General features: G+C 37.2%; 2 protein-coding genes across 2 annotated transcripts in view; one reads left to right on the top strand and one right to left on the bottom strand.

The window, feature by feature from the left end:
* LOC105980410 (aldo-keto reductase family 1 member C4-like) overlaps positions 1 to 14,598 on the bottom strand; it is a 293,440-nt gene that overhangs the window by 248,046 nt on the left and 30,796 nt on the right. The gene's annotated exons all lie outside the window — the stretch shown is intronic.
* Positions 1,912 to 14,588, top strand: LOC105980417 (aldo-keto reductase family 1 member C1 homolog). Its single transcript, XM_013009263.1, has 9 exons — positions 1,912 to 2,040; positions 7,027 to 7,194; positions 7,404 to 7,520; positions 8,310 to 8,387; positions 8,819 to 8,941; positions 10,944 to 11,053; positions 11,504 to 11,669; positions 13,657 to 13,739; positions 14,507 to 14,588. The coding sequence occupies exons 1-9, from the start codon at positions 1,957 to 1,959 to the stop codon at positions 14,547 to 14,549; spliced, it is 972 nt and encodes a 323-aa protein (XP_012864717.1). The 5' UTR covers positions 1,912 to 1,956; the 3' UTR covers positions 14,550 to 14,588.

Genomic DNA, 14,598 nt, shown 5'->3' with positions numbered 1-14,598 from the left:
AGGGTAAACCAAAGGAGGAGGCTGCAATGCTTGGTAAGAAATGTACGCATTATCCTGCCCATGTAATTGTAACCCCTCTGTACAGTATGTTCACACATAAAAAATAAATAAATAAATTTAATAAAAAAAAAGAAAAGTTTCTGTCATGGGGCAAGAGCTTCCCAAAGAATAATAGCAGTGCTGGCTGACACACCAGATGATGTCCTTGTGAAAGACCTTAGTCAGTACATCGGCCAATGTCACAAATGTTCAGCACATTTTCCTGAATTATTTGTTCCTCATGAATAGATACTTGACCCACTCTCTTCTGGCTTCTTCCTCTAAGTAGTAAACCCTCATGTGGTACACAGACCCACCATTTCCATTGTACATCTATTGGACAAATCTGTAACCTAGGCATAAGTAATAGTTGCTTTTGTGACATCACCAAGTAATCACCAAGTAATCACCAAGTACTGCGAGGTACCCAGGCTGTGACACTAAGCAACTCTGAAGCAGGTCAATCACACTTCAGATATTGGTAGTTTAAGGGGATGGTTGTCTCTTCTTTCACCTCCTCCTGCTTTCACCTCCTCTATCTTTTCTTCCTCCTCCTTCTCCCTCTCCCTCTCCTCTTTCATTTCCTCCTCCTCTTCCTCTTCCCCTTCCTCCTCCTTTATGTCTTTTGATAGACGATGTCTAGGAGAAGAAAATGGGCATCCATAGGACATGATGGAAATGTATACTCCAGTCACTGTAGAAGCCAATTTGGAATTTCCTTTGGAAATATAGCTTCTAAGCTGCATGCCAATATCTCTTATCTGTAATCCTAGCTACTTAGGAGGCTAAAATCTGAGAATTGCAGTTTAAAGCCAGCCCAGGCAGAAAAGTCCATGGGATTCTTGTCTCCAATTAACCACAGAAAAAGCCAGAAATGTAACTGTGGCTCAAGTAGTAGGGTGCCAGCTTTGAGGAAAGTAGCTAAGGGGCAGTGCCCAACCACCAAGTTTCAGCCCCAGTACTGGCAGATGCTTGCATATCCATGTTGAGCCCAACAGTATTCAAAATAAAGTATGGGTTTATTCTACATTTTATCAATGGATGGATAGAATGGATGGTATATTCTCAGTGAGATATGAGGCAGCTATAAAAACAAACCTTTTTGTAGGAAAATAGATGACAGTGGAGATCATGAAGTTAAATCGGCTAGACTCAAAAAGACATGAATATGTACTTTATCCCAAGTCTGAGGGGCAGCTTTTGTCTTTTCTGTAGGCTTGATCTTGGGAAATAATCTTCATTTACAAAGAAAAGCAAGAGTTTCATGCCTTTTTTTCTTTTTATTATCTTTAAGTAGTTGTACAGAGGAGTTGCCATTTAACAATGCAGTTTATGAATACAATTCATCTTGATCAATGTCACTCCTTTCTTCCCTCACCCTTCTTCATTTTGTAGGATATACAATGAATTTTTACTGCCTTTTCCCCCTCATCTTCTTTTGGTTTTGATATTCTTCAATAATAGATCACAAGAACCGTTTTTCCCTCATATGTGGAATCTAAAAGAAAGATGATGTGAAGGTGGAAGGGACAGTACTAGCAAGGAGTGAGCAGGAAGCTAGAACAATGAAGCCTACTGAAATTATTTTAAGAAGCAGGTAAGGACACCAGGGAAAGTGATAGAGGAAGTAAATTTGGTCAGGCAGGATTGTATGTATGTAAGGAAATATTACCACAAAAGCCCCACTCACCACCTATGTATGCTCATTTAAAAGAGGGGTATTCAGTTAACTGGTTCCAATCTTTTCTCACGTGTAGACTATTACTTACTCTTACTCCTCCCACATGCCATCAGATGGTCATTAGTCAGACAGTTGACTATAAAGGACTTCCATTTATTTGCTGCTCTGAGAGGGAAGGAGGAACAGAATCTGCTTAGAGCACTGAGAAAGAAAATAACTCTGAGAAGTGACCCAGGATGAATTCCAAGCATCAGTGCATACAACTGAATGATGGTCACTTTATTCCTGTCCTGGGCTTTGGCACCTATGCCTCTGAAAAGGTAACAACACTCATGTTGGCTTGAAGATTTAAAAGGAGATAGAATGAATAGAAAGCTGGCCAGTTTCCTGTGTGGCTCTCTGGTGGTTCACTGGGTCTCTGTTTCCCCATTCCTTAGGATCTGATCATGTATCAGATACTGATTATCCTGGTCATTATTTTTCCATTCTGTCCCAGTCTATTTCCCAATTAGGTAGGAAGGAAAAAAGAAAATTTAACAGTAAAATCATCTGATAATGGTACAGAGCATATTTTCTTTATTTTTTGGACAGTAAGAGAAGTTTCTAGTAGCATCATTTGATCATTTTTATTGTGATATTTGTTTTCTATTGTTGCATTCTGAGTTTCATAGATGTTATAATATTAATGATTTATGAGATGATTAAATTAATAAATACTTTTTATATTCTAGGAATTGCCTCTTCATGCTATTGATTGTTTCCATTGGTATACACAACATTCTTGACTTAATACAATCTAATTTGTCTCCTTTCCCTGCTGTTTCCTTGTTTTCTGTGTTTAGGGAATATATCTAAAAACTTTGTTTATCCTGAAATTCTGAATTCATTCATTTATGTTTCTTTTAGCACTTTCAAAGTTTCAGGTCCTAAAGTGTATGATCCAGTTTTGATCTGATATTTATACATACTAAGAAATAAATATGTCAAGCTTTTGGTCAGAAGATGTGACACACACACACACACACACACACACACACACACACATATATATATATATATATATGGAAATATCACAACAGAACTGAATACGGGCATTAGACTTTCCAAGATTTACAGAAAAGGGTGCTCTTTTTTCAAAGTCTAAGTTTTTGTCTATTTGTTGAAAATCATCCTGACATGTGGATTCATTTCGGAGACATGTGTGCCATTCCACAGGTCTTTATGTCCATTTCTATGTCAGCATCTTGCTACTGTTTCCTATGGCTCTGAAGTATGTCATAAAATTCAAAACTACAGTGAGATATCATTTCAGCCTTATAGAATGAATCGTGTCAAAGGCTAAACTAAAATTAAAAATAAATTGCTGGATAGTATATAGAGAAAAAAACTCTTGTACTTTTAGTAAAAATGTAAATTACAGACATGATGAAGAACAGTATGGAGGTTCCTTATAAAATCAAAGTAGATCTACCATATTATCCAGCCATCTAGCTTCTGGGTATACATCTAATTCAAATGAAATCTGCATACCAAAATGTTGCCTACAGTGATATATTCATTGTAGTAATATTAACAATAGCTAATATATGAACCCATTTCAAGGTCCATTACTCCATGAAGGGATAAATACAATGTGAGATATGAATTGATATATAATGCATGTGGACAAGTATTATTCAGCCATTCAAGAAAATGAAGTCCAGCAATTTCTAGTAGAATGGCAGATGATATTATAAAAAATGAAATACTCCAATCACATAAAGAAAAATGCCACATCTTTCTTCTCAGTGGACTGTAACATAGGGCTAGGGACAAAGAAGAAGGATTGGAAGTGAAGATGTTAAGAAGAGGGTAGAAAAATAATTATGATAACACAAGGAGACACATATAGAAAAACATGAGTTCTGGATTTCTCCAACGTTAAGGAATGAGTACAATTTACCATTTCATATAAGACATAAAGGGGAAAGAGCAAAGTATCTTGACATTAAAAAAGAATGAAGTAGGGCTGGGAAGGTGGCTCAGTGGTAGAGTGCTTGCCTTGCATGCCTGAGGCCCTGGGTTCGATTCCTCAGCACCAAATAAGCAAAAAGAAAAAAGCCAGAAGTGGTGCTGTGGCTCAAGTGGTAGAGCACTAGCCTTGAGCTGAAGAGCTGAGGGACAGCGCCCAGGCCCAGAATTCAGGCCCCACAACCAGACCCAAAAAAAAGAAAAAAGGATTAAGTAAGTAAAGAGGTCAACACAAAGATTTTATTGGTGCACACTGTATTCATGGTATGGAAACACAGCACTCAATATCAATCATAGGTAATATTCTTGCATGCTATTCAAAATAGAAATTTTTAAGTAGGTTATCTTTTTAAAAAGCAATCTGATGTCACTGGAGGTGTTGCTCACTTGCGTAGAACACTTGACTATATTCTTAAGGTCCTGCATTCAATCCCTAGTCCCTTAAGGGCAAAAAAGATTTTTTACAAATGATAGGGCTGGGTTTCTAGGAGACTGACACAGGAGGATCATAACAAAGTTAGTAAGGTTAATGAAAGATCGTGTCTTTAAAACAAGCTAAAAGTGGAAGGACTAGGAATGTGATTCAACTGGCAGAGCCTCAAAGTATGAACCTTTTAGTTCAATCTCCAGTACTAAAAAGTTAAAGTATGGTGAATGTCTGAATTTCTATACTTAAAGATATTCTTCTTTAAGAGCATTGTATCTTTCGATAAAAATGCAGAAAATGGTGCTGTGGATCAAAGTGCTAGAGCACTAACCTTGAGCACAAAAGCTCAAGGACAGCACCAAAGACCAGTGTTCAAGTCCCATGACTGACAAAATAAAGAAAAGGAAGAATCCTACTTGTCAGGTCTCAGCTAGGAGGTTGATTATAATAAGTGATTTCCTCATTTATTTCTATAATTCAGGTAACCTTTTCTCTCTTCAAGAATGAAATATCTAAAGAAATACTTGTGCTAGATGTGAGCAGAAAGATTGGCACAGAGGCTCATACCTGTGATCTCAGCTACTAGGGAGCTAGAGATTGGGAGGATCATGGTTCAAAGCCAGTCTGGCCCCCAAAACTGTTTTTTTTTAATATAGCCAAGCCAGGTGCCTGTGGTTCATGCCTATAATGCTAGCTACTCCAAAGGCTGAGATCTGAGGATCATGGTTCAAAGCCAGCTCAGGCAGGAAAGACCATGAGACTCTTATCTCCAATAAACCACTAGAAAACTGGAAATGGCACTGTGGCTCAAGCAGTAGAGTTCAGGGACAGTGCCCAGGCCCAGAGTTCAAGCCCCACAACCAATAAAAAAAAAAACTAGCAAGATTCCACAAGTTTAGAGTCAAGGCTCTTGTATTCCCAGCTATAGCTACACAGGAGGCATAAGTAGGAGGTCAGTGGCCCAAGGACAGCCTGAAGTAAGAAATGTAAAATCCTATTTGAAAAATAATCTTTAAAAAGGGTAGGAGGCACAATGCAAGTGGTATAGCATTTGTCTAGCAAAAGGCCCTGAGTTCAAACCTCAGCACCTCCAAAAATAAAAGTTATAAACATTAGATGCATAAAAGAATTAGTACTGATGTTCATATGTTGTGCAGACTTGAACATCTCATGGTAACTACTGGGTGTGCCCTAAGTAGAATTTCCCATATACTACTTTTACCTCCAGGAAACTGGCTGGAAAAGCAAATAGGGCATGACACTGAGGGGAACCAGGATCCTATGTGCATATTATCACTCTTTCTTAGTTCATGCTGGATTCAAAGCACAATGGTTTAGATGATCTTTGGAAATGAAAAGTGGTCAACCTGGAGACTGCAGTAGACTGGAAGGAATTCTGGGTTCCATGACTGTCCTCACACCACTTAATTGTGGGATAAGGGACTAGCTGCCTGAATTCCCACTGTTTTCAGAAGGATTCAACATTTTTAAAGCACTTGTAAAGGCATGTGAGATGACTTGGCTGCTTTGTGGGGCAAGCGTCAGGAATGGAAGGGAAGAAACAAGGACCTCACTGGGTCCTGAGCCTTGGGGACTCTCTTTGTGCCTCCAACACCTCAGGACTGGTATCAAGAAAGGATGGGAGGACCTAAGAATCTCATGCATTACCATTTTATTGAGAAAAGGAGAGATTCTTAATTTTTTAACTAAATAGAAAAGTTTTTGGCTTGTCTTTTTCACTTCTTAAATAAATGCTCTTTCAAATTGTTATCTAAATTTGGAAGATAAGTCAACAACTTACATTGCATCTTATTGATAATTTCCATTTTTAAAAAAAAGATCTTTGGTATAAAGGCTGATACCTACTTGAAATTTTCTTCTCATGGCATTGATGACTTCTTGCATATAAATCTGCATATTTTAAGTACACACCTTTATTGTCCATATATACTTCCATCACGTACATAACAATGGCTGTATAGAAAGGATTGGCATGCACACTGCTATTTGCAAACAAAAGCCACTGGTATCTTGGAACTTAAGTTTCTCACCATTTTATGGCTACTATAGATGGCCGACTCCTAAACCCCCATACAAGCAGTGGGGTTTATGTGTTCTTGTTTTCTGATAGAAGTCTGGAATTTGAGGATTAGCAAAGTGGTCTATAGCCTTTAGAGAAAGACTTGAGAATTGACACTCTAAATGGCTTTCCTTGAAAACCACAATGTATTTTCCAAATTCAGTGCTCAGGGGTTCAATGTGATTTCACTGTGAAGAAGATTTCTAGATCACACAGAATATCTGCCAGAATACTTCCCTTCATGCAACTTTTCTTGTGTTAACTTTATAATCTCACTTTCTAAAAACAAAAACAAGAAAACCACTGTGTAATTATGCACAGAGTCCTGTGAATTTACTATTATAAATGGGATGTACAGTAGGATTACAATTACATGAGTGAGGTACATTTCATTTTTTACACATTTTACCTTCCCTTACTTTCTCTCAATCCCTCCTTCCCATCTCCCCCCCAGCCCCCCGCATGAATTGTATAGTCTACTCTACCACAGTGTGCAATGATGTGCAATGAGCTCCACTGATGCACTTTTCTATTTTTCTTTGAGTAACCCAGTCATAAAGACAAAATTAAAATGACAGAAAAATGATTTCTTGGAACTTTAACTGTTCCTTAGATGGCCCAATTCTTATCATTGACGTAGGAAAGGCACATATCCATGGATTACTCACCCCACACACAATTTGCACAAGGCATGAGGAAAGGCTAATTTGTATACAAGTCACTGCTTTGTATGTGAAATAACACTCAACTCTGTAGATCTCTACTTACTACTTTTGATTGTTCCTCTAGGTTCCCAAGAAAATGATTACAGACTGCACCAAACTAGCTATTGATGCTGGGTTCCGCCATATTGATGCTGCTTATTTGTACCAAAATGAAGAGGAGGTAGGACTGGCCATTCAAAGCAAGATTGAGGATGGCACAGTGAAGAGAGAGGACATATTTTGTACTTCAAAGGTACGGTACATAGATGTGTATGTGCACCTACTAATGGAATGGGCTATGTTTAATAGATCTCATCAAAGGAAATCCATGATAAAAGGGAGTTTATTTTCTGTGATAATCAGTGTCTAACTGTTTGAAAAATGTCTCACTATAGGTAAATAGAAGCCACAAATTTTGATAATTTATTAAACCACCACCACTTCTTCCTTCAACCTTTATAGCTTTGGTCTACTTCTCATCAACCAGAGCTTGTTCGACCTAGTTTGGAAAGAACATTGAAAAGGCTTCAACTGAATTATGTTGACCTCTACCTTATTCATTTCCCAGTGTCTCTTAAGGTAGGCAATTTTCAATATTGATCTATCAAAACCTTAGCTGTCAGCTTGATTCTCTTTTTATGTGTGGTTGAGTTAAGCTTCTAAAAGTCATATGAACTCAATTATGTGTGCAAAGCTATAAGACTACTCAAAGTAACATGTAATTGGGTAGTCACTGCCGTGGATAGATTTATATATCAGGAGAAATCTTCTGAAATGCTTTTGTCTGTTCTTTATCATTAGAAGTTTGGTTAAGTTTTGTCCCATTTTGACTGGTGGCATATAGGGCTTTAAGAGAGTTCAAGGTCATGGCCATTTGCACTCTATCTTCTCTATCAAAATTTATCTTAAAAAGTCCAGGTCATTTGCTCACTTGGCTGCCGTTGAAGCAGTCATGTGCTCTAGGAAATTAAAATCATTATTGACTACTTATTCATTTTTGACTGTTTAGCCTAGGTCAATATTACAATTCACAAGGCCATGTAACTATTGACTTCTCAGTGAAAGACAGTCATTTTTCCAGGGAAAAAGCACAAGGGTATGAAGAATAAGGAAATTACTCATGGGCAACCTACGAGGACCTGAGAATTTGTTATTAATGAAAACAGATCATTAATATAAGAAATTAGAATAAGCTTGTCATTCAAAGACATTCCTTACAAACCCATATGCAGACTTTTGTACCTCTTTCAGTGGTAAGGTCAACATTCTAGCTCATTTTAGCTCCCAGACATAGATCTGCCTGAGAACATCGATGTGAGTGGAGAGATAAACCTTGTGAGATTGCTTTTATGATTCCATCTATTTCAGCCAGGAGATGAGATTTATCCAAAAGATGAACATGGAAAGTTCAAGCTCGACATAGTGGATCTTTGTGCCATATGGGAGGTGAGTAATGCTGAGATCCTGGGGGAAATCGAAAGAAGACACAGCCCAAAATCCACAGTTCAGAAAAGGATATGTGCCCAGTCTTGTAGAAATTAACTATCTCTATTATGACTCTGCTTAAGTGATGGAATGGAACATATTGCTAATAATGTAATATAGAGAAATGAAGATGGATTGGAGAAAATGGTGATTATCATCTTTTTCCTTTATATAGAATCATCTTTCTTATGGAGAGCACTAAAGTTGTTTTCATTGCTGCTACTACTGTTTCTTTTAATTTCCTTTACTGGTTTTTCTCTTCTTCCCAATCCATGGCAATTAGCTTTATTTTCATTTCTGGAGAAAGATGTTTATAACACTATGATCTTGCAATTATAAAGTTCAGTAGCCAGCTGCAGAAATTGTTCTTCACAACTGTTTTTCCTCCCCAGGCCATGGAGAAGTGTAAAGACGCGGGGTTGGCCAGGTCCATTGGGGTGTCCAACTTTAACCGCAGGCAGCTGGAGAGGATCCTGAACAAACCAGGACTCAAGTATAAACCTGTCTGCAATCAGGTCAGCTGCCATCATCTGCTTTCCTTCCATCCTTCATTCTTAATCCTCATGCTATTGCCAGGTATGTCCTCTCCTCGGTCATAGTTCTTTTGTAGAGCAGATGATGATGACAGCAGAGCCTTTCTTCACAAGACTAGATCTTTGCTTTGTAAAGCAAAACTGAAAAAAAAAAGAAAGAGAGAAAAACATTAAAAGACCATAGAACTGAATTGCCAGATGTAGTATATTCATAAACTGTTTTGTTGAATGAAACCTCCTTTGTACAACTACTTAACAATAATAAAAATATTTTTTAAGAGCTGGAACCTAGTGGCTCACACCTGTAATCCTAGCTATTCATGAGTCTGAGATCTGAGGATTGAAGTTCAAAGCCATCCCTCACAGAAAAGTCGATGAGACTCCAATTAACCACCAGAAAACTGAAAGTGGCACTGTCGCTCAAAGTGGTAGAGTGCTAACCTTGAGCAGAAGAGCTCAGGAACAGCACTCAGGACCCAAGTTTAAGCCCTATGAACAACAAATATATAGATATGTAAAAGAAGAATTTCCAGAGGCAAATATAGTCATGTTTCATTGCATCCATTAGTCACATTTCAAAGAGAAGGTTTACTTATCCCTAAAATACGAAGGCTGACAAGAGATTGGTCAATGAATGTGTTCTAGAGAGACTGTTATATATGGAGTATGGAAACCTGAAACCATAGAATGAGCAATAAAATCCATGGAATAGTAATGAGATCAGTGGTATGAGTTTATATGGGGCTTACATCCTTGAGGTATTTCCCATATTATCTCTGGTTTCAAGGTTCTAGACCAAAGGCATACTATAGGGAAAAGAAACAAATGGAAACTATGAAAGACACCCTGGCTAGAGAGAAAGAGCTACCTGTTTATGGTGATACTGAAGGTAGGTGAAATCTACATTCAGAAACTAAGCAAAACAGAGCTGACCTTCTATCTGACAGCACTGCAGACTGCTTCTCTTACCTGCTTCCTGCCATTAGATTACTGACTTAAGCCTCTCCATTCTATGCAGTGTTCCATGTTCTGAGTTCCTTTGTTACAAAGTCCAATCAAAGAATAAGATTTGTTGGTTAGGAATATATATGTGTATAATACTTACATATATTATTATGATATACAGTATAAATAATACATATTACTTATTATATGTAATAACATATATCATATAACATATACAATATTACTATTATACATATATATACTATATATGTAGTTTGTAGTATCTAATATGAAATAACATAGAACTAGAGTCCCAAATATTAATACTTGTTTTACAACAATTTTTTATGATGCCCACATTCAAATCTTTAAGGTGTCTATATTTTCCCACATATGTCAAAGATGGTTGATTTTTTTCTATGCTCTACAATGTAGGTAAGTGCCTGGAGCACTATCTGCATGCAATGCAGGTATATGTAATAGCTTGCTGCACCTGATCAAATAGAATTGTAGATACCTCTATTCACCACAACAGACATCACAAACATCTTCTAAGAAAGAAATTACTGTCCTTTGAAGTTGCAATTGCATTGTTAGACCTAAGGAAATGGATGGCTTTTCACTCCTGTCATTGGATATACCATCCATAATCAGATTCCCCATTGCTTTCTCAAAACATCTTTCATGCTTCTTTTTTTAACCTAAGTCAAATTGTAGCTTACAAACAGCTTTCTGTCATGTTTCTCTTCATTATACAATGATCCCCAATTCCTTTCCTCATGTTTTCTAGGAAGGTCTTACCAAGTAGTCTACATTGATTACATTTTGGGCTTTGAGTGAAGGACAAAACTGAGCAAAAGGGCAAAGCCCTGAGCTCAAGCATTGCTACTGGAAAAAAATAATAATCTTTACTTATTATTGCTATTTTATATTTAGGTGTCATGCTAATTCACATTTTTCCAGCTTCTTTTAATATTTCTTTTGTGCATTAATATAGGCTCTCATATAACTTGAATGTTCTTATCTTGTCCCTCCACAGGTAGAATGCCATCCTTACCTGAATCAAAGCAAACTACTGGATTTCTGCAAATCAAAAGACATTGTTCTGGTTGCCTATGGTGCTCTGGGAACTCAACGATATAAATATGGGTAATAAGAAAAATAGGGCTTGGTAGCTCGTACCTGTAATCCTAGCTGTTCAGGAGGCTGATATTTGAGGATGGCAGTTTGAAGCCAGCCTGGGCAGAAAAGTCTGTGACAGTAATATCTATAAATACCCACCAAAAAGCCAGAAGTGGTGCAATGGCCCAAATGCTAGAGCATTAGGTTTAAGGGGGAAAAAAAGCTCAGGGACAGTGCCCAGGCCCTGAGTTCAAGCCCCAGAATTGGCACAAAAGAAGAAAAATAAAAGGAATCATACCTAAGGAACAACAATTGAGCAAATGGATTTAGTTCCACAACACCAGATTTTTCTGGAGCTCACTCTCAACTGGCTCAGGGTGCAGACAGGAGATCCCAGGCCATAATGGTGTTGTGAGTCCAGGGGCCACACTGGAGAATGTCTGGTCTAAATCTCAGCCCTTCTGTCTCTCCTTCCAGGGTGGATGAGAGCGCCCCAGTTCTCTTGGATGATCCAGTTCTTGGAGCCATGGCAAAAAAGCACAAGCGAACTCCAGCCCTGGTCGCCCTTCGCTACCAGCTACAGCGAGGGATTGTGGCCCTGGTCAAGAGTTTCAATGAGGAGCGAATCAAAGAGAACATGCAGGTGATGCTCAGGGGCTCTGGGTACCATCTTTCTTGCCACATCCTTCCTACTTTTACTCTCAGGAGACATCGGTAGTCCATCTGCACTCACCCGGCGTTTTACTATGCGTGTCCACTTCATGCCTGTTTAGAAACGTCTTCTCTTCCTTTATAGTAGCGCTACCAGGGACAATTGGGATTGGGCTGGGAACAAGGAATTTAGCTTCAGCTTTACAACAGCGATGTGTTCTGACCCCTGTACAAGGGTTAATCATTATTTTTAGTAAATATTCTTTTCAAATTTATTTTTTGAGTTAGTGTTTATTTGTAATATATGGGTTTTCATTGGAATATTTTTGTATAGGTGCAGAATGCACACTGGTTAAGTTCCCCTTTTTTCTTCTCCATCTCCTTTTTCAAGCACCATTTGATGTGTTTCACTAGCCTGTTATATATAAATGCATATATGTGCATATATATAATATATATATACACATACATGTGTATATACATATATGTGTGTGTGTATATATTCCATAATGAGTGAGAAGATCTAATATTTGCCTTTTTTAAACTTGGTTCAACCAGTTTAACATAAATTCATTTTTCCTTATGGACATATCCCATAGTATGTATGTATAAATATACACACCATATACAATATATGTATATACCATAGTTTCTTTATCCATTCATCAGATATTCACTTATTGAGCAGCTCAGCTGATTCTAGTTTGGCGGATATGAACACAACTGCACGAAAACATGGATATGTACATATCTTTCTGATTTACTCTTTTTTATATATGGCCAAGAGCAGCGTGGTGGGGTCAGATAGTACCGAAAACAGCATGTTACTGACATACTCACACATACAAAAAACAGACACCAGTGGAAAAAATAAAAGGTCTAGAAATATGCAGTCAAAAGGAACCAGAAATACACACTGAAGAAAAGACAACTTGTTTAACAGCTGGTACGAGGAGAACAGGATAATACCCATGTCAAAGATGAGAGACTCTCACCCTGTACAAATATCAGCCCCAAGTCGATCAAAGACGTTAATGTAAGATCTGAAACTATGAAATTACTATAGGAAACTATGAAAGACATAAGCATAGGTGGTTATTTCTTTTCTTTTCTTTGCCCAAAATGAGGACTCAAACTTGATACCTGACACTGTCACTCATTGGCTAGTACTCTACCACTCCTCCAACCCCTTTAGCGGGTTGGTTATTCTTTTCCTTTCTTTTCTTTTTAGCTGATTATTTCCAGTTGCTCAGGAAATGTGAACAAAGGTTGATCAATTGGACTATATTAAAAACAGAATGGGAGAAAATATTCACCATCTATCTGTTCAAAAGATAAAGGGTTCTTATCCAAAATACACAGAGGGCTAAAAAAAAAAGTCAAGCAGCAAGTGGAAAAATATCATATTTATGATAATTAAACTGGTCAAATTGACACTAGGACTTCAGCCAATTCCTTGCCTGAGTCCTTTGAACAGAACATCTTTAATATGTGGAAAGTTCTTGTTTTAAATTGTTAAAAATAATACTACTTTTCACATACTAACCACTTTCTGCTGTGAGTTTGAAATCCAAGTTTATCCATGAAAAATATTTAATTATCTTTCAAAAATATGGCTCTAGGTTTCTCTGGATCTTCTAAATACACAAGGAAGTACTTTTAAAATCAGGTCAGCTTTGTTTGGTCTCCAGCTTCTTCCATTTCATCTGCAGTTTTACACATTTTCAACACATAGGAATTTGGGTTTTTTTGTGATTGTTATCTTTAAGTAGTTGTGCAAAAAGGGTTTCCATTCACCATGTCAGGAATTTGTTTCTATTTATTTATTTTTATCTGGTATTTATTGCTTACTTGGGAGACTTCTCAGACACTTAAATATTATCACTGCATCAGTCAGATTGGTTGCAAATTTCCAGACAAAGAAATATGCACCCTAAATACAAATTTTAAACAAAAACACTTTTCTATTTATTTGGCAGGTTTTTGAATTCCAGTTACCTTCAGAAGATATGAAAGTCATAGACGGCCTAAACAGAAATTTTCGGTATTTTTCTGCTCTTATGTAAGTAACTTTGGCAAATATATTTTTATCAACTTAATTTCTGATGGGGTTGAGATAGTTTAAAGTTACCTCAGTATGAGTCAGACTGAGGCCAGTGTAAGTCAAGGATGTCACAAAGCTTTCTGGAACTCTTCCCAAACAATTGAATATATAATCACTTTTATCACTTTATAGTGTGGTCATTACTGTATATAGATCTTATACAGTAAGCTCCTTGACCATGAGATTTTTCCATTTACATAACATACTTTCTATTTTTAGTCTAATATAGCATGTTCCATGCAGTAAGCTGTCAATAAATAATGAATGAATAACTAAATAAGATTTAGATGGCATTGTTAATTGTTACCTATAATTACCCAAGACTATTTACTAGTGCTAAGATATCACTGGAATTATCCGTTCTGAACAAGACAAATCAGTTTGTGCTTTCATCATTGGGAATTTGTAATAAAAAAGGAATCTCTTTGGTATTGTTTTGTTTTGCTTTATTTTGACATATACACATGTTTGAAGAGGTGAGTGGATTCTCTGTGTGTTCAGTCTGAAAGACAGAAATTGGTTTAAACAATTTACCACTTTAATGTTACAAAATCATGTTTATAAAAGTACAAAATGTCCACTTAATGACTTATCAGAAAACAAACATTTTAGCTTTCACCCTAAGGGCAGGCTTCACAGAAATAGCTTCTAGAAACAAGAGTTATGAAATCCCTTCTAAACACAGAGTTATGAAATCCCATATGCATTCTTCTTTCTCATTGCAGGTTTGAAGGCCACCCTAATTTTCCATTTTCTGATGAATACTGACATGGACCTCTTCATCACTTCTACGGAGCACTTGCCTGGATGGATAGTG

The sequence above is a fragment of the Dipodomys ordii genome, unplaced genomic scaffold (genome assembly GCF_000151885.1).
Source record: "Dipodomys ordii isolate 6190 unplaced genomic scaffold, Dord_2.0 Scaffold9, whole genome shotgun sequence".
Classification (NCBI taxonomy): Eukaryota; Metazoa; Chordata; class Mammalia; order Rodentia; family Heteromyidae; genus Dipodomys; species Dipodomys ordii.
This window is presented reverse-complemented; position numbering and strand designations above follow the sequence as displayed.